Raw genomic sequence first — 23,326 nt, forward strand, 5'->3', positions numbered from 1 at the left:
TAATTCGATAAGAAGACCTGTAAAACCATGTTGTAAATAATTATATATAATTATATGATCATTTGTAATTACTTGTTTTCCCCCCAGGGTTCCAGGTTGGTGTGGTGAGAGAGCAAGCTAACTACGGGGTGAAGGACCACCTGGGGCATCGTGTCCCTGCTTCTTAAGGTAATTAAAACATTTACCTGTTTAATATTTGAAGACTAGCAACAAAATGCATCATTCAGGACTGATGTTAATACCAGGTTTGGATGGGGTCTATAGTTCTGAAAGGAAAAAAATGTTATCTAAAGCTATCTGCTTTACTATGCTTTACAGACCGTAAAAATGTAAACAAAATTCAGCAACTGCATTTTAGCTGAGTCATGTTGTTGGTTTTTTATTTCTTCATTATGGGGGAAAAACATTTGTTATACAGCTGAAGAATTGTGTTTTTGACATGGCTATAGCACATATGTGTTAACAGTTTCATAGTTTAAAAGGTCTAAAATGAATGTATCGCACTGATATTGGTATCGCCACATACTGTAGTTTGTGATATCGGTATCGGATACAAAACAGCCATTTATGTAGTTCACATTTGTCTGTACATAAAATAAGTGATTACTTAAGGGATAAACTGTGTTACATTTGCGCTGATGTTATAGAAGCTTTTAAGTTCTCTGACAACATTCAAATACTTTGGTAGACTGGCTTATTGATGCATTATCTCTAAATCACCATACCAGGAGCAGTGTATAAGAATACCATTATGCCCTACTATCAGTATTTCCAGTCATTGCAGAGACCGGCGATGGAATGTTCTTGTTGCACTGCACCCACTGTCTTGCACTGGCCAGCGACTGCTATTGTAAAATACTAGGAAGGGCTTGGTCATAAGCAAAATATCCCGCTGTATGCCAGAGAAAAAGTCCAGCCGGGTGCAACTTGCTGATAAGATCGAAGTGCAGGGGGCAGCCATACAGGATCAGGCAGTCTTTTATAGAATGGTGGAGAAGCAGCAGAGTGGTGCTTTGTCACAATGTACCAGCACTTCTCCACAATATCTGGGGTCAACAAAGCTTCACCTCACTTTCACTCCCTGTGTTTGTGTCAGTGCGGTTGTATTTATGTGTGTGTGTGCCCGACATGTGTCCTGTATATTGATTTAACAACATGTCCTCCCCAACCGAAAAGATTTTAGAGGCACAAACATAACATCAGGTTGCAGCATGAATCATCATGGAATTAGTGCATGTTTGTGACTGCATGTGTTTGTGGTGGGAAAACATACTTAAAACTCTAAACTCACAGTTTAGGGCTATTTGAATTGTGGTGAGGCATTAACTGGTTAGAGATAACACCTTTTGGCTTTCCAAATAAATAGAAGTCAGTGAAAGTTCATAAAAGGAGAGGTGGTGCCCCTCCACAGCATGGTTGAGCAGAGAGTGTGAAGAACATGCATTCACTGTGGCCCTAATGTAAAGGTCTGTTTTGTGTTTGACCCAAATGTCCCTCTTTGTCAATATCAGAAGTCATACACACACACACACACACTTACTCAAAGTGACAGTGATCCTTCCTTATTAGCTGAGTAGTTCTTTGGGAAGACTGTAGGTATGGAGGAAACATGAGGGACATGGCTGCATTGGTTAAACCATATTCTGCTAAGTCAAGTCTGATGAGTCAAGTGCGTGTGTTGACACTCTTAAGAGATAATCTCTGGTGCTAAGGACTGGCAGCTGTTTGAAAATGGCTCTACATTTTTGTAGTTGGAGTGTATCCATGTGCTCTAATGAATTACTGACCTCCGTTTACTTCCCTGTACTTTGTATCCACAGACCGTTATGTCTGCCTGCCTTGTGTTAGTTAGTTATTGTTGTGAGGATGAGTGTGAAAGGACCAGCTGTTCTATTTCAGAGGAAGTACTTCAATTAAAGTCGATTATTTGTCCCATTGGTTGTGCACAAACACTGTACCATAATTTTGATACCAGATTAAATGGCTACTGGCTGCACAGTTACCAATCTTTCCATTTATCACCTCCATGCGATATGAAGTACAGTGCATCTGAAAAATATTCACAGAGCTTGACTTTTTCCACACTTTGTTACAGCCTTATTTCAAAATGGATTAAATAAATGATTTACCTCAAAATATATTTTGGTTTTCTATTTTTAATACATTTGCAAAAGTTTCAAGCAAGCTTTCACTTTATGATGATGGGGTATTTTGTGTGGTAGTTGAGGTAAGAAAATGAATTAATTTCCATTTTGGAATAAGTCTGTCAGTCAGTCATCATCTACTGCTTTATCCTCCACCAGAGGGTCGCGGGGGGTGCTGTGCCAATCTCAGCTACATCAGGCGATGTAGCTGAGATTGGCACAGCACCCTCCGCGACCCTCTGGTGCCTACATCGGGCGATGTAGGCAGGGTACACCCTGGACAGTCCATCGCAGGGCCACACACAGATAGAGACAAACAACCATTCACTCTCACACTCACTCCTATGGTCAATTTAGAGTGTCCAATTTACCTAATCCCCACATTGCATGTTTTTGGACTGGGAGGAAGCCGGAGAACCCGGAGGGAACCCACGCACACACGGGGAGAACATGCAAACTCCATGCAGAAAGGCCCTTGTTCCAACCGAAGCTCGAACCCGGGTCTTCTCGCTGCAAGGCGAGAGTGCTAACCACTACACCACCGTTTGGCATTTTTTGTTTTTTTAAATACAAACAGCTGATGAGCTGGATTTTCCTCATTATTAAACAGTAGAGAAAGTTTACAAAATGTTAATGTGTTGATGGCAAATACGCAGGATTTTTCGCACATTTTCTTCTGCATTATATCCCTAAAAACCAAATTGTGACCCTGTCTGGGATGTTTTGATGGGGTTTTGTGGAGCTAAAGTTTTTTTCCCCTACACTATTTCTTTTGAACATTTTGCTTGTTGTGTTTCCAGTGATTTAGGAAGGGGCTTGGCACATTGTTCTGCAGCATGGAGAAGGAAGACTTGAAGATTCTCAACAAGGGGGAAGAGGAGGAGATGGTATTACCTTTTGTAGTTCAACATCAGTGCCATAGTTGTAGTTGTTGTTTTCCATAATATCAGACTGCTTTATGGTTTTCTTTCTTTTCTTTTTTTTACTTCCACCTCTTAGGAGCTGCAGGGCTACCGTCTATGTCATTGGCGGTTGGTCCTGGTGGGCCTTGGGGTGCTGTGTACAGGGGGCTTCCTCCTTCTGCTGCTTTACTGGATGCCAGAGTGGTGCGTCAAATCCACCTGCACCCGCACCACAGCCCGTGATGCTGAAGTGGTGTTGCTGCGCTCTGTGGTAGGTAGCATGTAGAGCTGCAAAGGCACTCAAGCCTGGCCACTGTCTCTTTTTTTATTTTACCTTGGTTTAGCTTGTAATGATAGTTAAGTTAGTCAAGCATGTTGAGACCAGCCTAATTTACCCCAGTCACAGAAGGCAAACACACTCAAAGAAGCATGCTGGCACAGTTGCCTACATAACAGAATTAGTTTCCTGACAAAAATGACCAGCATCCCCACCTTATTTGCAAAAACAAATTGCTCGAGTTCTGTCAAAACCAGTGTTGATAAGTATCCATGGGCAGTTTTAGGTGGTTACACAGAAATCCAACTTAATTTGTATATTTGTTTGACTAGGATGAGTTCAAGCGCTGGTTTCTGGCCCGGGTGCGAGTGATGCTGGCCCCAGGGAGCAACCCCTTCCACAGCCTGGAGACCCAGACCACCTCCCCCTGCTCCCCTTCTTCTTCTTCTTGCCCCTTCTCCTCTCCTGCCTCCCCACCTATAGCCAACGGACATGCCACTCACCCCTCCGAAGGCAGCCCCACTCAGGAGCTCATTAGAAGATATGCTGACTACCAGCCCACACAGGTAGGCACTTATCTCTGTAATGTACTGTATTTACACACACACACACACACGTTTGTGCAGCTATTATTGTCAGGACACCTTTCTGATTTTCATTATTTGGTCAGTCTAAGCAAAGTAATATCTCTAACCATCCACCCATCTACTATTTACCGCCTTATCCAATGTTTCTAACCATTACCAATTAACCCTTTAAACCCGAAGGCACTGAGTGGATAATAGTGAAATAATGCACTAAACATGAAAAAATGTGATGTTGCACATCATATTAAACAGTAGAATATAAGCTACAGCACTGTATAGACCTATTTAAAATGTGACAAACACAGCTCAAATAACAACTAAATGAATTACTACATATCAAACTCACCACATTTCTGAATCCAACGCTACAACACTTCACTCAGAACACACAACATACACCTCGAATGAAAGCAGATTCTGAATATATACATCAAAGCACTCGACACCAAAGCACCAGAGAGATAAAAGCCATGGAATAAAGACAACAGAAATCGCTTCGCCCACTGACTGTCCCACAATTTAAATGTTTATTTTACAGCTAAAACAATGCTCAATCTGGTCAGCGGGACGTCTTGTGTTACACTCAAATTATTCCGGGCAGAATGATTTAGGACCCTGTGGGATGCATTACAAACTCCATATTCAGGAGCCTTTCCCTGACACATGCCGGCGTTCTGCTAATTCTGATTGGCTGCTAGTGCTGCCAATCTCATTTTGTAGATGATGGCGCCATTCTGTTGGCTCTAAAGAATCAAATGAGGCGTCATTCACTCAAATCGACCAATCCGTTGTGGAGATACAGGCTTGTGTACTGGGATACAGCTCAGTCTAGCCACCTTGTGTTCGTTTTTGGAATTAGAAATATATAGGAGTCTGCCACAAACTGTTTTATAGAACACCAATAGTGATATAAAAATGAAATCAGTTGTTTTGTACATGAGAAAATACAAATGGTGCAAAATGTGACAAACCTCGCCTGTACTTTCTGTATTAAAACCTCTCTAATTTTGTTTTACTTCACTTGATCAAAGTCAACCTTTGCAGAGATGATGTTCACATTGTACTATGATTTAGTAGAGGTACTCATCCTGAAAAATGATTTTCTTTTTAAGGTGAGCCTGAATTGTTTAAATCTTTGTTGTGTGCCATCTTCATGAGTATTTAAAGGGTTGCAGATATATACTCATTTCATTATGAGTCTACAAAACAGGCTTAGGGCTTAACCACAATACAAATCCTAGCCCTAAACCAGTGCCTCAGAAATGAGTTCTGCCTCATTAGGACTGGGTTTTGCTCTCCATGAGGACTACTGGTCCTTACAAAGTCAGTGTTTATGCCAGAGTAGGTCCTAAAGAGGTAACTATAAGAACATGCATGCACACATAGTGAACACATCAACTGAACTAATGAATATATTCATATTCATAAATATATTCATGTAGAATGCAAATAATTGATAAAACAAACATTTGTCCAAAACTCCTGAATGGGCAGGTTTTGGACCCAAGGTTAGTTAGTTCCATATCGATGCAAATACTGCCTTGGCTCGTCTCCTCTTGTCCAAATTACAGATACACATTCCGACATTTGTCACTTTGAACACATGAATTACATAACCATGCTACACAAGTACCATGTCATTTCCTCCTTGGAAATACTCATGTTGACTTTATTGAATGTCATTTTTGTTACATTGTTAAAATGTGTTATTTGATTTCTTATCAGTCTTCCTTTACACTTTTCACTGTACTTGCTTTGAGATGTTGACCATGTGACAGATAGGCATAATACAAGTCTGGCTCTTCCTTCTACCCCTTTGTCCCCCTTTTCCCACAGATTCGCTATTTTACCTTCCATAGCTCAAAGTATTATTGGAATGACGAGGTGCAGAACTTTAAAGTTTTAAAGTAAGGTTCTTTCACTATTTACAGAAAAGTGTTTGGTTATGTTGTCAGTTTTCAGGAATGTTTGCTGATAAATATCTTCTTTTATGCTAATCTAAATTGGTTTGGGGTTATATCTTGAAGTATGTGTATAATAGTACTTGTATGAGAGAAAAGCAAAACTTGCATCAAAAGTGGGTTTCAGAGGTCGGCTTACATTGTTGGCACGGTTAGGTGTGATTGTCTCCTGCTTTGACCCACATTTCTTCTACAGCGGCCTGGAGGATCTGCAGATCAGCTGCTCCACCCTCCACTCGGAGCACAGCACAGGCCTGACCAGGAACCAGCAGGAGTACAGGTAGCTGTCTGAAGGATAGGTCACACAACCATAGGCAGCCATACAGGATGGTAATCAGGCCTGTTGAAGGTGAATCTGGCCAGATTTTTGTGAGTTACAGCTGTTTTATTTGATAGGCAAGGTTTTGTACAGAGCCCAGAAAAGTTCCCAGATTCACAGATATCCAGCCCTCAAAAGGTTTTTAAACAAATTAAAAAAAAATTAGCTGTCTTTTCAAGCCATTTATGTTGTGGCAAGTGTAACCGAAATTGGATAACATCTAAATGGTCGATTTTGAGACACTCATCCAGGCGAATTACATACATTGGCATCTTACATGAAACAAAATGGTGGTGATATTAAGATTGAAGAAATCCATACTTAAGTTTTGTATTGTTTTTTGTTTTGTATACATGTGGGTGTTAGGATGGATTGATTGATTGATTGATATAGAGCAATTCACTCATGATGCTCTTATTCCCCACTTCTCAGGAGACTGTTCTTCGGATTTAATGAAATTGCAGTGAAAGTGCCTTCTGTTTTCAAGCTGCTTATCAAAGAGGTAATGCTCAATATGTGTGAATGACATGAAGAACATGTATAATCTTCCAGCTCTCTGAGCATTTTTCTTACCAGTATTTCCCCTGTGTCTCCTCCTGCAGGTCCTCAACCCTTTTTACATCTTCCAGCTCTTCAGTGTGATCCTGTGGAGTGCCGATGAGTATTACTACTATGCTGCGGCCATTGTTTTCATGTCAGTCATATCCACAGCTACCTCTCTGTACACCATCAAAAAGGTGAGGTCAATAAGTTCAAGTAAAGTAAGTGAGAAGGGAATTGAGATTAAGCATATAATTACACATCTTCACACAAGTTTAGAGTTTCTGTGGCTTTTTATTTAATTTTGAGTTTGAGGCATCACAAGCATGTGACAATTTCCAGAGGATGAAATCAAATATTTTGGTGACCCTCTGGCCTTTCCTTTAATACCAAAAGCCGAAAATGTCATCTTCATACTTTTTCATAAAAAAGGCTACAAAACCCTAAATATGTCAGCATGTGACAAGTGGTGTTATTCTACTGGTGGTAGTGCCTCACAGTAATGCCGATTATACTTGTGTAAATTTAAACTAACTGAACTGCTCTGATGCAGAAACGTTTGTTATGTGACAGCAGCAGTGTGAGATCAGAACTAAGTGATGTCGGACACTCACTGACCAACTCGTGATTGATTCTGATTTTGCAATCTTGTGTTTGCAGTCTCCTGCCTCTGGCTTTATAGCTCGCTAAACACCCTTGCAGTAGCAGAGATGTCATGGAAACCTAGATGTTTTTGTTATTACTGTTTGATTGTGTGTTCTTTTTTTTTACAGCAATACGTCATGCTTCATGACATGGTGGCAGCTCACAGTATTGTCCGTGTGTCTGTATGCCGAGCCAACAATGGTTTGTTGTTTTTTCTTTCTGGTTAATTGCAAATGTTTATTAAAGTAACTTACTTTGCTTACTTACTTTCCCAATCAAGTACACTGGTAAGATTTGCTTTACATTGTTAACATGAATTGCAAATGAATATATTTTAAATGTGATAACTTAAACTTATGTGATCAATCATGATCATGCTAAAATTAATTGTTTGACAGCCCTTATAGTAACACATAGAATTATATTTAGGTATATTGAGATACTAGTTTTTTGGGGTTTTTTTTAGAGTGCTTTGCAAACCCGCCCTAACAGTTGGCATTTTTCTGCATCTGTGCTGCACCAGACTGAGTTACAGTCACCCTGGTTTGGCTGTCTTCCAAAATGTTACTAGATGTTGGAGACTGCTGAGTTATGTGAGAGTGTGCTCATTTGAGACAAGGAGGCATTTAAAAGCACACTTTAATTACTATGCACATGATTTTATTACAATTGTTAAAAGACATGTAGCCAGGTCGTGTCTGCAGAGGTCATGTCTAAGCCCTGACCATCTCAACAGGTGACTTATCAGCCAGAGCCAGTTAAAAGTTAAGTCCACAAGGAGAATATTTAACTTAGTATTTCATAAACCTCTCTGTAGAGGGTTGTCCATCACTTGCATTCTCATTGTTGCATTCTTTTATTGCCCTGACCCCAGTTTGTGGTGTCTCTGGTTTTCCCCTGCTGCCTAGAGGACATGAGTAATGTGACTCTGGGACTGGCATAAAATTTCTGCTTCCTCCCCTCTACACCAAATCCATCATCTACTGCCATTTACTCATTTACATACTGTTTCTGCACTCATGCATTTCTATTTCTGCTCTGCATATGTGTATTCAATTCCCACCTTTGTCCTCACTACTCCTCCAATGTGCCTTCCCTCCTGGCAGAGATCGATGAGATTTTGTCCACTGACCTGGTGCCTGGTGATGTGATGGTCATCCCCAGCAATGGGACCATCATGCCATGTGATGCTGTGTTAATCAGCGGCACATGCATTGTCAATGAAAGCATGCTCACAGGTGAGAAAATTAAACTTTGATGACTTGATGATGATAAATAATAAACTGCCTTAATATCACTCAACTCTTCATCAGGTGAGAGTGTCCCTGTGACAAAGACCAATCTCCCAAACCCAGTGCCAGAAGACATGAGGGGGGAGACTGACAGCATCTACAACACTGAGGAGCATAAGAGACACACACTTTTCTGTGGCACGAATGTCATCCAGACCCGCTTCTACACTGGTGAACTGGTTAAGGCTGTGGTGGTTCGTACAGGTAGGTGTGTGTGATTGGGGCACTTGTTATGTGAAAGTGTTACGGTATTTGTTAATTTTACAGAAAACCACCATGTGATCTTCATGTAGACGATATCAAATAAATGGCCATACCTACTGAATATCCCTGGAGTGAGCTGTACTCCTGACGACCTTCATCCCACCTCTCAACTACTATAGCTACTCATTACAAGAGCAGTTTAATATTAACTCTTTCATTTCTAGAGCCAGTATAAAACATGCTCTGCATTTGTGCAATCCCTGGGCAAAAAGACAAGATCCTGTTTGAGTTAGATTTCATGATTGACAAGTTATTCACAAAGCTCACTGGCCTCATAGAGCATGTAAAATAGGGAGGGAGCCTCATTAGATGTCTTAAGTGTTTTATAAGCAGAGGAGGAAATTATGTTATTTCAGAAAACTCTTCTGCCACTTTTAAGCACCGTGGGTGTTACAGCATCTCTACATGAAGAAACCTGGTTGAGTACAGTGGTTTTCTCTCTCAATTTAGAATGAGACGCATATCACTGCATTCATTCTCTTCTGTAATAATACTAGCTAGATTAAACATTTCAAATGCCTTTTCTATACTCAGGTTTCAGCACAGCAAAAGGCCAGTTGGTGCGCTCCATTCTGTATCCAAAACCCACTGACTTCAAGCTGTACCGTGATGCCTACCTCTTCCTGTTGTGTCTGGTGGCTGTGGCTGGAATTGGCTTTGTTTACTCCATTGTTCTCAGTGTTATGAACGAGGTAATTTCAGAGGTGAAAATGAAATAAAACAAATGTGATGAGTTGACTTGAGTTAAGTTCTGAAGAGAGAAATATGCATTCATTACAGATATGTTATTTTTATATAATATTTTCTGAACAAATTTGTTTTATTGTGATATTAACATTTGCAACCAGGGGTAAAAAAACAACCTGGGGAAACTTTGTTGTTCCACCAATTTCAGATCTAAAGTGAGTTTCTGTAGGTGATGTTTGGAAACATCACATATTTGACCTCCAGACCAGACCTTTAGCAACCAACCTCAACAAAATAAAGTTGATTTGTAGCTTGAGAGGTGGTAATCATATATATGATTATCACACTTGCTTCTGCAATTATGATAGTCATATAGTCTAAAGACATTATCCTTTGGACTCCCCTAGGTGTCAGCTAAGACCATCATCATTGAATCCCTAGACATCATTACAATCACTGTGCCACCAGCGCTGCCCGCCGCCATGACGGCTGGCATTGTGTATGCACAGCGACGCCTCAAACACATTGGCATTTTCTGCATCAGCCCACAGAGGATCAACATCTGTGGGCAAATCAACCTGGTCTGCTTTGACAAGGTAAGTCCTAGTTCTGTGGCAATACAGAAGTCATTTGTTGAATTTAATAAATCTCTATTCTCTCTTTTTATCTTAAGACTGGAACCCTTACAGAAGATGGATTGGACTTGTGGGGTGTCCAGAGAGTTGAGAATGGCTGGTAAGCTGCTCTGTACTTTGATTATGCTACCATGAAATCTTTTTGGGGTTTTTTTAAAAGGTAAACTATGTTATTACCAATTAATAAGATACCAGTATATTATCAAAATCAAGCAGCCAGTTTATATTCACTAACGTGCATGAATTTGTACTCTCATTTAATTAATGGTTGAATAATTTTTTTTTTACAAAAAAAAAGTATTTCTATGGCTATGTTATTGTGAAAAAACTTGCACATTTGTATCACACACTATTTTTATGTCAATCCATTGTTTGGAAGCAAGCTGTCCAGTTATCATGAAATGTCATTTTCACTTCATAAAAATATCGTCTCACCTTCCTCTTCTGCTTCCCAGTTTCCACCTGTCAGAGGAGAATGCCTACAAGGAGAATCTTGTCAAGTCCCAGTTTGTGGCTTGCATGGCCACCTGCCACTCCCTTACTAAAATAGAGGGCCAGCTGTCTGGAGACCCACTGGACCTGAAAATGTTTGAGGCTACAGGCTGGGTGAGATATTCTGTGTCTCTCCTTTAAGATTAAAGTTGGTGAGGGCAGGATAGTGTAAATGTGATTTGTAAGACCACCCTAGATTAGAAGTATGGGAATAATCAGGAAAATTTATTCATTTCATGTGTAAGCCTCTGTGTGACAGGGAGTGACATTTCTATTCTACAAATAACTGATTTTTAATATGTTGTTTCTCTCTGAACCTGCCCAGATCCTGGAAGAGGCGACTGAAGAGGAAACTTCTCTCCACAACAGAATCATGCCCACTGTGGTTCGGCCCCCAAAACAGCTGTTGCCCCAAGAGTCCGTTGCATCACAAGAACAGGACATGGTATGTTATAAATATGTATATATGGTATAAATGACCCATTTGTTCATCACAATAGACTTTGGGAAATACTGTTATGTAATGTAAAAAAATGTTATACAATTAAGGTGAAATGTATACCAATTGTTTAATTTTATGACTAGTATTATTATTTCTCAATTACTTTATTGGAACACATCCAGAAAAGAAGAAGTTTCTACAAAGTTTAGTTTGACCTACCCTTACACTTAAATAAAAGCACAACCCTGGCTCTATTGCATCAGGTTAATTCAAGACATGCTTGAGCATCACGTACATAGTGGTGCGCTAAGACTATCATGTAGTACCGTAATAATAAATGGTATCAACAATAATTGTACAATTCTGTTTTTTATTAATTTTTGTTAATCAGCAATATATCTCTTTCCTCTTTCCTTTTCCCATTCTAGGAACTCTATGAGCTCTCGGTAAGAAGCCTAGTTCTTTTATAAAGAATAAAATGTCATTAAACCGTTTGTATTATATTACTTGACAAACTTGAGACTGTCATACACAGCTCGTCCAAATTTTTTAAATTCTGTGTGTGTGTGTGTTTGTGTGTGTGCGTGCGTGCGTGCACAGTCGGTGTACGAGATTGGTATCGTGCGGCAATTTCCTTTTTCTTCAGCTCTCCAGAGAATGACTGTGGTGGCACGTCTGCTGGGTGAAAAACGTATGGATGCTTACACAAAGGGGGCGCCAGAGGTGGTTGCTGGTCTCTGCAAGAAAGACACAGGTGAGATGTGCACTTCAGCTCAGTTTCCACCAAGTGGTACAGTTAGGTTCAGTACACACACTGCATTCTGTTGACTAGTCAATCGAGTCATCACTGAATTTCGCAGGGAGGAAAAGATGGCAGTGTTTTTTGCCTTCTCGCAAAGAAAGTGTGTTTTCCTCTTGTGATAATCAGCCAAATGCAATAGACAAACACACACTGAATTTGGCTCCCACACGCAAGTCAGATTGGGGTGGACCATTCCAGACCGCTTGGTGAAAATTATGCTATACAGCTGTGGTGGCAACCAGCACTTAAAAAAATGCTTTATGTCTGCCCTGCCAGATCAGTAAGGTTTTAGCGCAAAACAATGTTTTAGTATCAGTATCATTATGTTTTGTAAAGAGAAGGGAAATCAATTATATTCTGACCTCCTGACCTGAGCACACCCGGATGTGTTTTTATCCTGCTGTTCATAACTCTGTAATTTATCTCTCCCTCTCTTTTGGCAGTGCCAGAAAATTTTGCTGAGGTCTTGGAGGGCTACACCAAGCAGGGTTTTAGGGTCATTGCTCTGGCTCACCGGCGACTGGAATCCAAACTCACCTGGCATAAAGTCCAAAACATTAACAGGTAGCATTTACTGTTTACTTTTTGAGTTTTACTTTACCCTTCCAGAGAACTTTATCTGAGGATTGCTGCTTTATTAAAGCATCCTACTCACCCACATTAAACTCATTTCATATGCACTGAGCAATTAATTATGAACAATTGAGCAGCTTTTTATGAATCTCCTATTCATGTCATGGCAATGTAATGTCTGGAATCCTGCAGATGCAGGTTATGAGCCTCATTAAGGGTGCATGTCAGACATCAGCCGCAGGAGGAGAAAAAACATCCAGTAATGTTTTGTTGATGGTAGAGGTATGTGCAGAATCCTGACTGACTGGAGCTGACAGTGGCTACAGTGACTTAAATAACCAATCAGCCCACTCACCAGTTCTCATGGCAATAGAGCACCTCTGGGTTGTGTTGGAACAGGAGATTAGCAGTTTACAAACTATATAACAAACTTGTCAACACGTGCCTGAATTGTATAGAAACACAACATATTGGTTTAAGTCTTAGTTTTGAGAGCAATATGAAGAATTACCTAGTTTTCATTTGGTGTTCCTAATAGTGCTCAGTGAATTAAATAAGAGCTTGATGAAAAGGTTCCTGTGTCAAACAAATTCTCTGTAGGCAAACACTTGAAACTAATGATGCATATGAGTTCCAGTTTTTAAGACTTGTTCATATCTTCCTTTTTAACTAGGGATCACATCGAGGCCAACATGGAGTTCCTGGGTCTGATCATCATGCAGAATAAACTGAAGGTAGAAACTCCAGCAGTGCTGCGTGACCTCCGCCAAGCCAACATCCGCACTGTCATGGTTACTGGTGAGCATTTGCACTCGTATCTGCGGCATATAACTACAGTATTTCTGCACTATTTAAATTACTAAGGTGGAAACTAAGCTTGCACAAATGTCCGTTTATATGCAATTTTTACATTTCTCTCCATAGCTGGTTAAACCCCTTGAAAAGTTATCACACAAGCAACATAGTAACTCCGTTGCACGCGCAATCTCAACCAACATTTCTAGGCTTTTATGAGTGATAATGAATAAATGACACATACTAAATAACTCCACCCTATGCCACACCTATTAAAATGTCCCCTTGTGGTAAGGTGCCTCCTCCACAATGGGCTTGTATTTTTGTTCACTGTTACTCAAAGGCAGACAAACACGCATACAAGATTAGCATAGATTATTAGATTAACATGAAAAAATTTACCTGTAGGTCATTGTTGGATAGTTACACTGACCATTAAAACATAATGTAAGAATTTGTGTCAGGAAAACAAATCCATAAAATGTGGAAATTTGGGGCTAAATAGTTAATGCATCCACATTCCAGGTGACAACATGCTGACAGCGATTTCGGTGGCTCGAGACTGTGGGATGATCCCTGCCCAGGATACAGTCATCATTGCTGATGCTCTCCCTCCTCATGACGGACAAGCTGCCAAGATCACATGGAGATACGCTGACAAGCCGAGCCAGACATCTCTTCTCGAGGTGAACTAACAGGGCCAACACTGAATTGCGCTTGTTTGTGCCTGCATAAACAAGACCCATAGAGTACGAGAAACAAGTAGGCTTGGATCATCAGACTCTGTAATTTGATTTTCTTTGCAGGAAGTGAACATCAGTCTGGAGGGTGTGTCTCATGTTGATGAACCCAAAGCACAAGAGCTCTACCACTTTGCCATGAATGGAAAATCATTTGGTGTAATTGCTGAGCATTTTCCTGACATGCTTCAAAAGGTACAGGCTTTGACCTTTATTGGTTGTCCTTTGGTGACAAATGTCCCTACAGTACCTTATGTTTTCTTTGTTCTGATTGTGTGTTCTGCCCTGTAGTTGGTGCTGCATGGGACGGTGTTTGCCAGAATGGCCCCAGACCAGAAAACTGAGCTTATTGAGGCGCTGCAGGGCGTAGAGTGAGTCCATGATTTGAAATACAGCTGCATGCGTTGCTACATGTTATTGAACTGTTACATTTTCAATGGTAAAATAATCATTCAGTTATGGAAAACAAGTTGAGCTTAGTGTCACTGTTCTTTGTTCTTTGTCCTTTGCTCACAGCTACTTTGTGGGCATGTGTGGGGATGGAGCTAATGACTGTGGGGTATGTACAGCTACTCTTCAAATGCATGTCAGTGACATGAATCGAAATGAACATAAATTGAATGAACTCTGTTGTCTTTCTCTTACACACTCAGGCTTTGAAGAGGGCTCATGGTGGTATCTCACTGTCAGAGCTCGAGGCGTCTGTAGCCTCTCCCTTCACCTCCAGGACTCCAAACATCTCCTGTGTCCCCAGCCTCATCAGGTTCTTCTTTCTATCTTTTCATTACTATTACTATTATAATTAGTGTATATATATTGTTTTAGAGATATGTCGTAGTTACTGCAAAACACTTTTGTTTGTTTTTTTGCTTTGAATTTGATGGAAATTACTTGAAATTGAAATGAGGGGTTACATGTTGGATAGAGTGATGACGCAGCGTTTTCTTGCTTTTAAAGGGAGGGTCGTGCTGCTCTCATCACCTCATTCTGCGTGTTCAAGTTCATGGCCCTCTACAGCATCATCCAGTATATCAGTGTCACTCTCCTCTATTCTGTATGTACTGCTGCCGCCACCACAATCACTAGTAGCTAATTGGCTAGTCATTTCGGCAACTCTTTGATCCATGCTGTCTTGTCTTTGTTTTTTAGATCTTCAGTAACCTTGGAGACTTCCAATTTCTTTTCATTGATATTTTTATCATCCTCCTTATTGTCTTTACCAGTAAGTCAGAGAGGAGTAATATTATACCATGTTTGTGTTTCACACATTTTTCTCAAACTATGTTCTTAATTCTTCTCCATTCTTCTCTTCAGTGAGTCTGAACCCAGCGTGGAAAGAGCTTGTGTCACGTCGGCCTCCATCAGGTCTCATCTCAGGGTCACTGTTGTTCTCTGTGCTGACCCAGGTCCTCATATGCTTGGCTTTCCAGACCATAACATTCCTTTGGGTCCAACAACAGCCTTGGTACACAAAATGGACACCTTTTACAGAGTGAGTACCTGCCTAATATAAACTTTTTACCTTTATAATATAAAATTGCTTGTTGTAGAATAGTCCATTTAAACAATTTTGTAAATACATTTTTTTCAGTCCAACTGAATTTCTGTATTTTGACATGAAATGTTCTTGTTGCGTCCAACTCAATCCTCCTCTAGTGCCTGCAACCTGTCGTCACATATGAACACGTCCGACCACAATAGCACAGAGCCGGACGATCACAACATCCAAAATTTTGAGAACACCAGCCTCTTCTATGTCTCTGCTTTCCAGTATCTCATTGTTGCCATCGTTTTCTCAAAGGGCAAACCTTTCAGGCAGCCCAGCTACAAAAACTGTAAGAAATTCACCTCTTATTATACATAATTGTAATCTAAAAAAAAAGTTATGTTTTGTTGATTTTGTTTGTGTGTATTTTTGCTTTTTTATGCTTCAGGGCCTTTTGTGCTGTCTGCCTTGAGTTTGTATATTTTCCTGCTGTTTATCATGTTCCACCCTGTCGAAAACATTGACAGCTTTCTCGAGGTAAGAAAACAAACAAAAGAAATGTGTACCGTGAAGGTATACCGTAGACTGTAGCTTTGGTTGTCATAAAAGCTTTAAACTCACTAATATTTTGATAGCATGCCTCTATAGTTTATTTTGTGCACCTGATTTATGTATCCCAGACCTATAAAGCATGAAACTAGGCTTTCTCGCTTCATTGCTGATCACAATGTCACCACCATGATAGTCAATGTTGGAGTCTCTTTCTCTCTGTACAGATTGTTTGTGTCCCGTTCGAATGGAGGGTAAAGCTTTTCCTCATCATCGTAGTTAATGCTGCGGTGTCTGTGGTGGTGGAGGTAAGACACACACATGGTAACACTAAATGTTTTTTCTCATGTTCAATTTAATTTTTTTCATGCTTTTTGCCCATCGTTGTCCAGCTGACCGCGATGGCAGAAGTTATCCTGTGTTGTGAATGTCCTAATGTATAAAATGTTAATATCTTAAAAGATATACATACTTTGGTGTCTTCACTTGCAAACATTTGAAGTACTGGATGTGACCGTTTAGACCATTGTTTTAATGTATGTACTAGGCTGTTGAAATTCCTCAAAGCAGTTTGTTTGTCTTGTCTAATTGGACAGACGGATGTTAATGAAAGAAATTATTTACAACTGCACGACAGTAGATAGTTAATGCTGGCCTGATGCATTCTGTGGAGAATTTTCACTGTGCCTCTGCCTTCCTTGCATACACCCACTGCTTGGCAGATACTAGACTAGATGAAGCTAACATGCAAAATGACCAGTGCAAATTCCTTTTACCTATTCCTATTCAACTGTTACACAAAATGAATAAATTAAATTAACGAATAAACTAGGGCTGCAAGATATTAGGTAATCATTCTGTGTGGGATAACACTGCTGAATGTTGGGATGACCATATCACTTGCGATAAGGGATGAAAATGAAAGTCTTTGATTTGTTATCGATTGATATACAGTAAACAAAATTAAGATTAATTATAAACTTGATTGGAAAAAACAAAATATTTTATTTTGAGCTATTTTTATTGCAAAGTGCAAAAGGTTTATTCAGTTCAGCCTGTTAACCCCTTGATAATGACGATAGTGTAGAGCTGCTGTTTACTAAATGTGGGGGAAACATTTATCACAGTTAAAGCGGTCATTTGTGATTCTATATTGTGCATGGCGATATCAATGACGATAAATATACTATATGTCGTGTAGCCCTAGAACAAACCAAAAATTATTTTGCACTTTAAAATATTCCAGTATTTCCAGTATATTGAGATAATACTGTAGAATTGATCTGCTTTCTTCTTACTAATATTGTCCAATTTGATATTAACCTTGCATGTAAGGATTGTAACCCTAATGGAAAAAAAAGTTGCAACAGATGATTCAGCTTAAACCTTCAAAACACTGTAACAAAAAAAATGTTGGGAGACCACTGTGCAAACCCCCCCCCCAAGCAGAAACTATGTTGAATCGAATTTCAAATCAAATCTCTGTAATTCTTTTCCCTGCCCACTGCACTATTCCATAGACCTTCATCCTTGACATCATCTTATGGAAACTTCTGTTCAGCCGAGAAAAACAGGGCAGCTTTGGCATCACTCCTGTCCCTCCGGCACCACAGGTTGGGAAAAACTGACACCTTCTTCTCTAGCCCTTATATTTCCCTCTCACTGACCCCACTTCCTTCTCAACTATCACAGAGCACACCTTTCTATTGCAACCCTTAAACATGACATCAGTCTCTTTTTGATGCATATTTTCCACCTCATGTCCCCCCGATGACATTCTGGCTTGTTAACAGTTATAGTTGTACTCCAAACTGCTGTTGTGAGATAAACTACATGATCTTTGTAATAATAGATTATTAAAGATAAATGGGCTACTGTAAAGATAGTGGCTCGATGGTCAATTAAATCACATATTATGCCCTTGACTTGAGTAAAAATAGTTATGATCGTGATCTGTCAAAATAACCATTACAATGGTTGCATCGCTACAGTGTATTATATTTGCTGTTAGTGCAAATCCCGCATTTTGTTTGTCTGTACAATGGTGTAAGAAAGGTGGGTTCCCCTGATCAAAATTTCTGTTATTGGGTATTATAGCTCAGTTAGTAGTGAATTGTTGTTCATCTGTGTGTGTTGGCCCTGCGATGGACTGGCGATCTGTCCAGGGTGTACCCCGCCTTTAGCCTTATGTCAACTGAGATTGGCTGCAGCCCCACCCCCACAACCCTCATAAGGAGGATAAAGTGTGACGCAATGAGTTAAAGAGCCAAGTTAACAAAGGAGAATCTAATTTCCGAGTTAAATATGACAAATTGTTTTAAACAATCTAACTTTTTCTAGATCTTACAAGATGACAAAAGGACATAGGTCTAAATCAAAGGTCAAATTTGTAAATTTTTTGTAGCTATTAGAGGAATCTGTGTCCTCTGATGACCTTGGAGAGGGTGCAGTGCACAAACACCACACCAGGGAGGTTTGTTGATGTTAAACCAGTTGGTTTCATGTTGAAGTCAGCATTAACTCAGGCTGCCCTTCTTGTTAAAAGTAATTATGTTTAATTTCTTAGATCTAATGACTTTTGGAAACAGTTAATTCCATTACTTAAAGGGATAGTTTTAGGTTTGTTGAACTGGGGTTGTGTGACGTACTGACCTGTAGCTGGTGTGATACATATCAAGGCTGAGAGACCAAAGGGGATTTACATAATGTATCCAAGTGGGAACCCTAACCCTAAGCATCTTCTTCAAAAAGGTAAACTAGATCCAGCCAAACACCAATATACATCGCTTAACTGGAGGCAACATTTTGAATATTTTCAGCACTTAAACATTCTATAAAGCAGCATTTAAATTTGGCACTTTATTTCCACACTAAATTCATCCACACATAAGCGAAACGGAGTGGGCCGCAACACCTCAGCTGATACTGTGCATTGCATAGACCATTTGTCAGTACAACACATCCATTATCTTCTTCATTAACTGAAACTCTGACCAGGGGTGAAACCTTTTCATGCCGATGTACATGAACTACAATTCAAAATAACAATTACGCTAGTGGTAGCACCAGCAGCAGTAGCAGTAGTAGCAGTAGTAGCAGTAGTAGTAGTAGTAGTAGTAGTAGTAGTAGTACATTTGTTGAATGGTGATGAAACTGTTTTAAATCCTTGGATGTCTCCTGTCACTTCTTTTGTGGAAGTGTGGCTTTTTGCCACTTCTCTCTCCCTCTACTGTGCCTTCACTCCCAGCCTGCAGTTTCTATTAAGCTCTGCTTGCTGCACTTTAGTTAGTGGTTGTCAGTGGTTCCTGTTAAGTACAGTATGTTAAAAAATTGAAGCAGGTTATCCTAAAATGTAAATGGGATGTTTTTATTTATTAATTTTTAAACCTGTGTTCTGCTGTGGGATATATCATTGCTAATTTGTTTTCTTTAACTAATTTGCATGCATGGCATGTAGAGTTGATGCAGTTTACCTGCATATACTGCAAATGGTGCCTCTCCAGTTTAAGTTTTTCATGTGAAGTTATACACCTGTCAAATGTCTTAGAAAATCTACTCAAAGTAGGACACCAGTTAATGGACATTTTCATTCCTCCCCTTTTTCCTCTCTCTGATATTTTATTTATTTGTTTATTTTTGGGGCTATGATATTTTCAGAGGGGTATTGACCTGCGGGCGCACAAGTGTCTTTCTTGGATGTGCTGTCCACGCAAGATGCCCAAGGCCCGCTACATGCATCTGGCCCAGGAGCTCAGTGTGGACCCCGACTGGCCTCCAAAACCAACTACCACCACTGAAGCCAGACCCCACCCACAAAACGGCTCCACCTATCAAATAATGATCAGCTCCTAGCACCCCCCCACACATACACGTGCAGCACCTCCCCTTTTCCAATCTACCCTGTCATACTGTAGACATGTTTAGAAGACATGCTTAGTGAACGCACATTAAGAATCGTGTCATCACTGTTCAGAGACATGCCTCTATACTGTAGTTCCAGAGACATTACTGTGTCAGAGATCACTTTTTCAGAGTTTGGATGCTATTCTTCGTTCTGGCTCGCCCACTTGTGTGCCCTCAGGTCTATTGCTTTAAATGCCATTGGAATATCTGTAGCATCAAATTAAATTTTTATCCATTATTTCAATGTCTGCTAACCAAAGCTGAGCAGGATTTCAGCCCAGGGTTGATAAGCCAGGCTGAATCAGCACATCAACCCAATAATGATCTCCTCTCTTTGACTAGAAGGGATATAAAAGAGAATTGAAGTGCCAGTCTACTTAAGAGATGGCTTCAGAAAAATGGGAAACATCTGATGGTGTTGAATGCTTGAACATAGTTTTTGTTCTCATTTGCAGCCACAGTTCTTCATAACCATTTTGACTAAAAAATGAAATATACTATCACATCTGAGCTTATCAGAGACATTACTGTAAAGTAAAAGAAGTAAAATAGAATAGAATAAATAAATAGAATAAAATACTATTCAAGTTGTAATTTGGCACATTAAGTATGAACCAGTCTGACATGTTTGATTCCATTAAAAGTGGAAAGACCAAGTAGCAGTGGAGTTTTCCACTGTGTTTTTTAATTTCTTCACCTCACTTTAAGGACATTAACACAGTGAGTTAATCACTGGTAACATATTGTGGGTGCAGCAGGCTCCATTTACTACCATGTAGTGGTCTGTTACATCCTATTCTAATGTACATATATGATATAACCCTATTTCAATGAGCTAGCTTGCCATCACTTGGCATGCACTAATGAAAGAGCACAGAGTGAAAACCAGAACTATTTTAAAGTTTACCTAGGTTCCCCGTGTGATGACTGAAATTATTCACTTGAGACCACACACTTTCAAGCACACTAAGTTATAGATAACTAAGAAAGAAGAAAGGGTGTGATCTGCCTTACTAACTTGCTAACACCAAGCAGAACATCATATCCTGATTAAATGCAAAACTGAAATCTGCATATCAAATTGACTGCTGCAAGCTGGGTATGAAAATATTACATTTGTTTCGTAGCTGCTACCATCTATCATGATGTGACATTTCCTCTGAAAATCAGTTTTTAAGTGATAAAAATGCCGGAAATGTGACCAAGCTAGGATTCAAGAATGCAGACTTTTATGGTTATTATACATTATAAATCACAGGTCAAAAATTTAAAGTTTTTTTGTTTTATGTTTTTTAAAGATTTGTATAAAGAATTTAAAAGTGAAAACTGAGACGGACTGATAAAGAAAAAAGAAAAAAAAAGGTGTGCTCATTCACTCAAAACTGCAGGCTGGGACCTGTGGTAGGCTATACTTATATATATCTTTGTCAGTTTGACTGAGATGATAGTATCGTCATGATAGGATTATGTAGAACAATAAAATTAAAAAGGTAATTCTATGCTAGAAATGTCAGTCGGTCGTCTGTTGGTCCACAATTTAATATCTCAAATACTGTTGGACACAAACAGCCATGAACTCTGGCATTACTTTCTCTTGTTGGCCTCCAAATGTATCATGTCATGCCACCAACATGTCAGCACAACAGGTTACCCTTTTAGAACTTTGAACTCTCTTAAACCTTAGCTGTGCTGTGATATCACAGCCAACATGGCATGCAAAGGTTTTTCATCCATTCAAAAGAACATGTTGTGTCTAACTTAGTTTTGCACCCTTATGGGCCGCTACAGTGTCTATGATTTATCAATGTTTCTGTACCTATGAGCCATGTCCTGTCTGCTTCTAATGGCTATATAAAACTACATTATTACTGAGGTGTCGGTTCGCTATGTGCTAAAGACTTGAAAGACTAAATGGGTGCAATGCTAGATATACTACTGCAAACCTACAGCATTTCTGTAGAATTAAGGAACAGTAACATGAAACACATTTAGAAATAATCCACACAAAAAGCAGCATGAATTTGACTGGTGGAGAGTTTTATGCATGACACCATAGCAATCAAATAATCTTTCAACTGCAAAACTAGTGTCAGGTAAGCTACGGAAAGCCAGTAGATTAATTTTCTTATGAAAGTGACTGAATACGTTATAATAGTAAATGAGGGACTGTGCTCCCTAATCGCTTGCTGCCTCTGGTGCGTTGTAAAGATTCATGCAACAGCACACCCTGCTTTAGAGGGATGCACAATACTAAACACGGTTGTGTATAGATGTATTAAATGAGCTAAATCATAGCGTTGAGGGCTGTTTTTTATGTTGCTGTTCAAAATGTGATTTACACACAGCATGTAGACTTTGACGATGGCTGTAAATGCGTGTTTTCTTCCTCAATAAACTGAACATGAATTGCAGTAATGCTTTACTAAGCAAATATGAACTGCTCAGATGTTCTTACAATCACCAAGTGAAACTGGCTCATGATGAACCACACTGTAAGGAGAAAACTGCAGACCTCACAAAGCCACCGCATATAACATTTGATAGACAAAATGCAATTGTAGGGTGGAGATATCACTTTACAGCAAAAATACTAACACATGCAATTTATTTTCACTGTCTATGTTAAAGCAGTTTCATAAATCACAGAGTTTTAAATAATTCTTAGTGCAAATCTGGTCAAATCTTGGTCCGCCTTAATGTTCTATTACGTCTTCCTATGACAACATTAAGCTGTTCTCAAATGTTTGGTAAAAATACGATGCTTAATCCGATATTTGTATGACTCATACAATTAAAATAATACAGTTTAAAAACTCATTGAAAAAAAAACTCAGTCAAAACAGATTAGTCGTTCAACTGCTAAAAGCCATCATCTTTTGAGATACTTCACCAATTTTACAAATTGCATATGAAACTTCTGATCTGTGCTGATATGGTGACGAGCTCAGACATGACACATGACCATCATTTTGACGGACACATTTTGATTTGATGAGGAAAATGATTATATTTCCTTGCTATATTTGTGGGCAGGAAATCAGTGTGGAGAGACGGATATTCAGTAGTTGATAAAACTAAGAAATCCCTAAAGTGGCTCAAATGAACATTGTGCCAATTTTACAGAGGAAATGGTAATGTATTTATAAGATTGGTCTAAACTTGTTTGGTTTGTTTGATTTAAACTATGATGTGCTCAACCATGACTCACATTAGCTTATAATAGTTCTGACTACTCAGTGGTATTTGTTTTTTTGTGTTTTTTTTTACTTTGCTTTGCGAATTACATTTTTT

At 39.4% G+C, this 23,326-nt stretch overlaps 1 protein-coding gene across 2 annotated transcripts in view; it reads left to right on the top strand.

The window, feature by feature from the left end:
* atp13a3 (ATPase 13A3) overlaps positions 1-20,273 on the top strand; it is a 28,994-nt gene extending 8,721 nt beyond the window's left edge. Inside the window, exons 2-34 of one of the 2 annotated variants that reach the window (XM_044044252.1) lie at positions 88-168; positions 2,945-3,031; positions 3,144-3,317; positions 3,656-3,889; positions 5,747-5,817; positions 6,068-6,151; positions 6,623-6,692; positions 6,793-6,927; positions 7,504-7,576; positions 8,482-8,613; positions 8,689-8,871; positions 9,466-9,623; positions 10,026-10,214; positions 10,292-10,353; positions 10,709-10,859; positions 11,071-11,190; positions 11,616-11,633; positions 11,788-11,941; positions 12,433-12,553; positions 13,236-13,360; positions 13,883-14,043; positions 14,164-14,292; positions 14,389-14,468; positions 14,614-14,656; positions 14,751-14,860; positions 15,055-15,151; positions 15,247-15,319; positions 15,412-15,589; positions 15,754-15,932; positions 16,032-16,120; positions 16,360-16,440; positions 17,653-17,745; positions 19,790-20,273. In XM_044044252.1, the coding sequence (XP_043900187.1) occupies positions 2,981-3,031; positions 3,144-3,317; positions 3,656-3,889; positions 5,747-5,817; positions 6,068-6,151; positions 6,623-6,692; positions 6,793-6,927; positions 7,504-7,576; positions 8,482-8,613; positions 8,689-8,871; positions 9,466-9,623; positions 10,026-10,214; positions 10,292-10,353; positions 10,709-10,859; positions 11,071-11,190; positions 11,616-11,633; positions 11,788-11,941; positions 12,433-12,553; positions 13,236-13,360; positions 13,883-14,043; positions 14,164-14,292; positions 14,389-14,468; positions 14,614-14,656; positions 14,751-14,860; positions 15,055-15,151; positions 15,247-15,319; positions 15,412-15,589; positions 15,754-15,932; positions 16,032-16,120; positions 16,360-16,440; positions 17,653-17,745; positions 19,790-19,984 (3,813 nt within the window). In that variant the 5' untranslated portion in view covers positions 88-168; positions 2,945-2,980 and the 3' untranslated portion in view covers positions 19,985-20,273. The remainder of the gene's footprint in view (positions 1-87; positions 169-2,944; positions 3,032-3,143; positions 3,318-3,655; positions 3,890-5,746; positions 5,818-6,067; positions 6,152-6,622; positions 6,693-6,792; positions 6,928-7,503; positions 7,577-8,481; positions 8,614-8,688; positions 8,872-9,465; positions 9,624-10,025; positions 10,215-10,291; positions 10,354-10,708; positions 10,860-11,070; positions 11,191-11,615; positions 11,634-11,787; positions 11,942-12,432; positions 12,554-13,235; positions 13,361-13,882; positions 14,044-14,163; positions 14,293-14,388; positions 14,469-14,613; positions 14,657-14,750; positions 14,861-15,054; positions 15,152-15,246; positions 15,320-15,411; positions 15,590-15,753; positions 15,933-16,031; positions 16,121-16,359; positions 16,441-17,652; positions 17,746-19,789) is intronic. The other variant, XM_044044254.1, reaches the window with a different exon arrangement.
* The last annotated feature ends 3,053 nt before the right edge of the window (positions 20,274-23,326 follow it).

This window comes from Solea senegalensis, linkage group LG14, assembly GCF_019176455.1.
Source record: "Solea senegalensis isolate Sse05_10M linkage group LG14, IFAPA_SoseM_1, whole genome shotgun sequence".
NCBI classification, from domain to species: domain Eukaryota; kingdom Metazoa; phylum Chordata; class Actinopteri; order Pleuronectiformes; family Soleidae; genus Solea; species Solea senegalensis.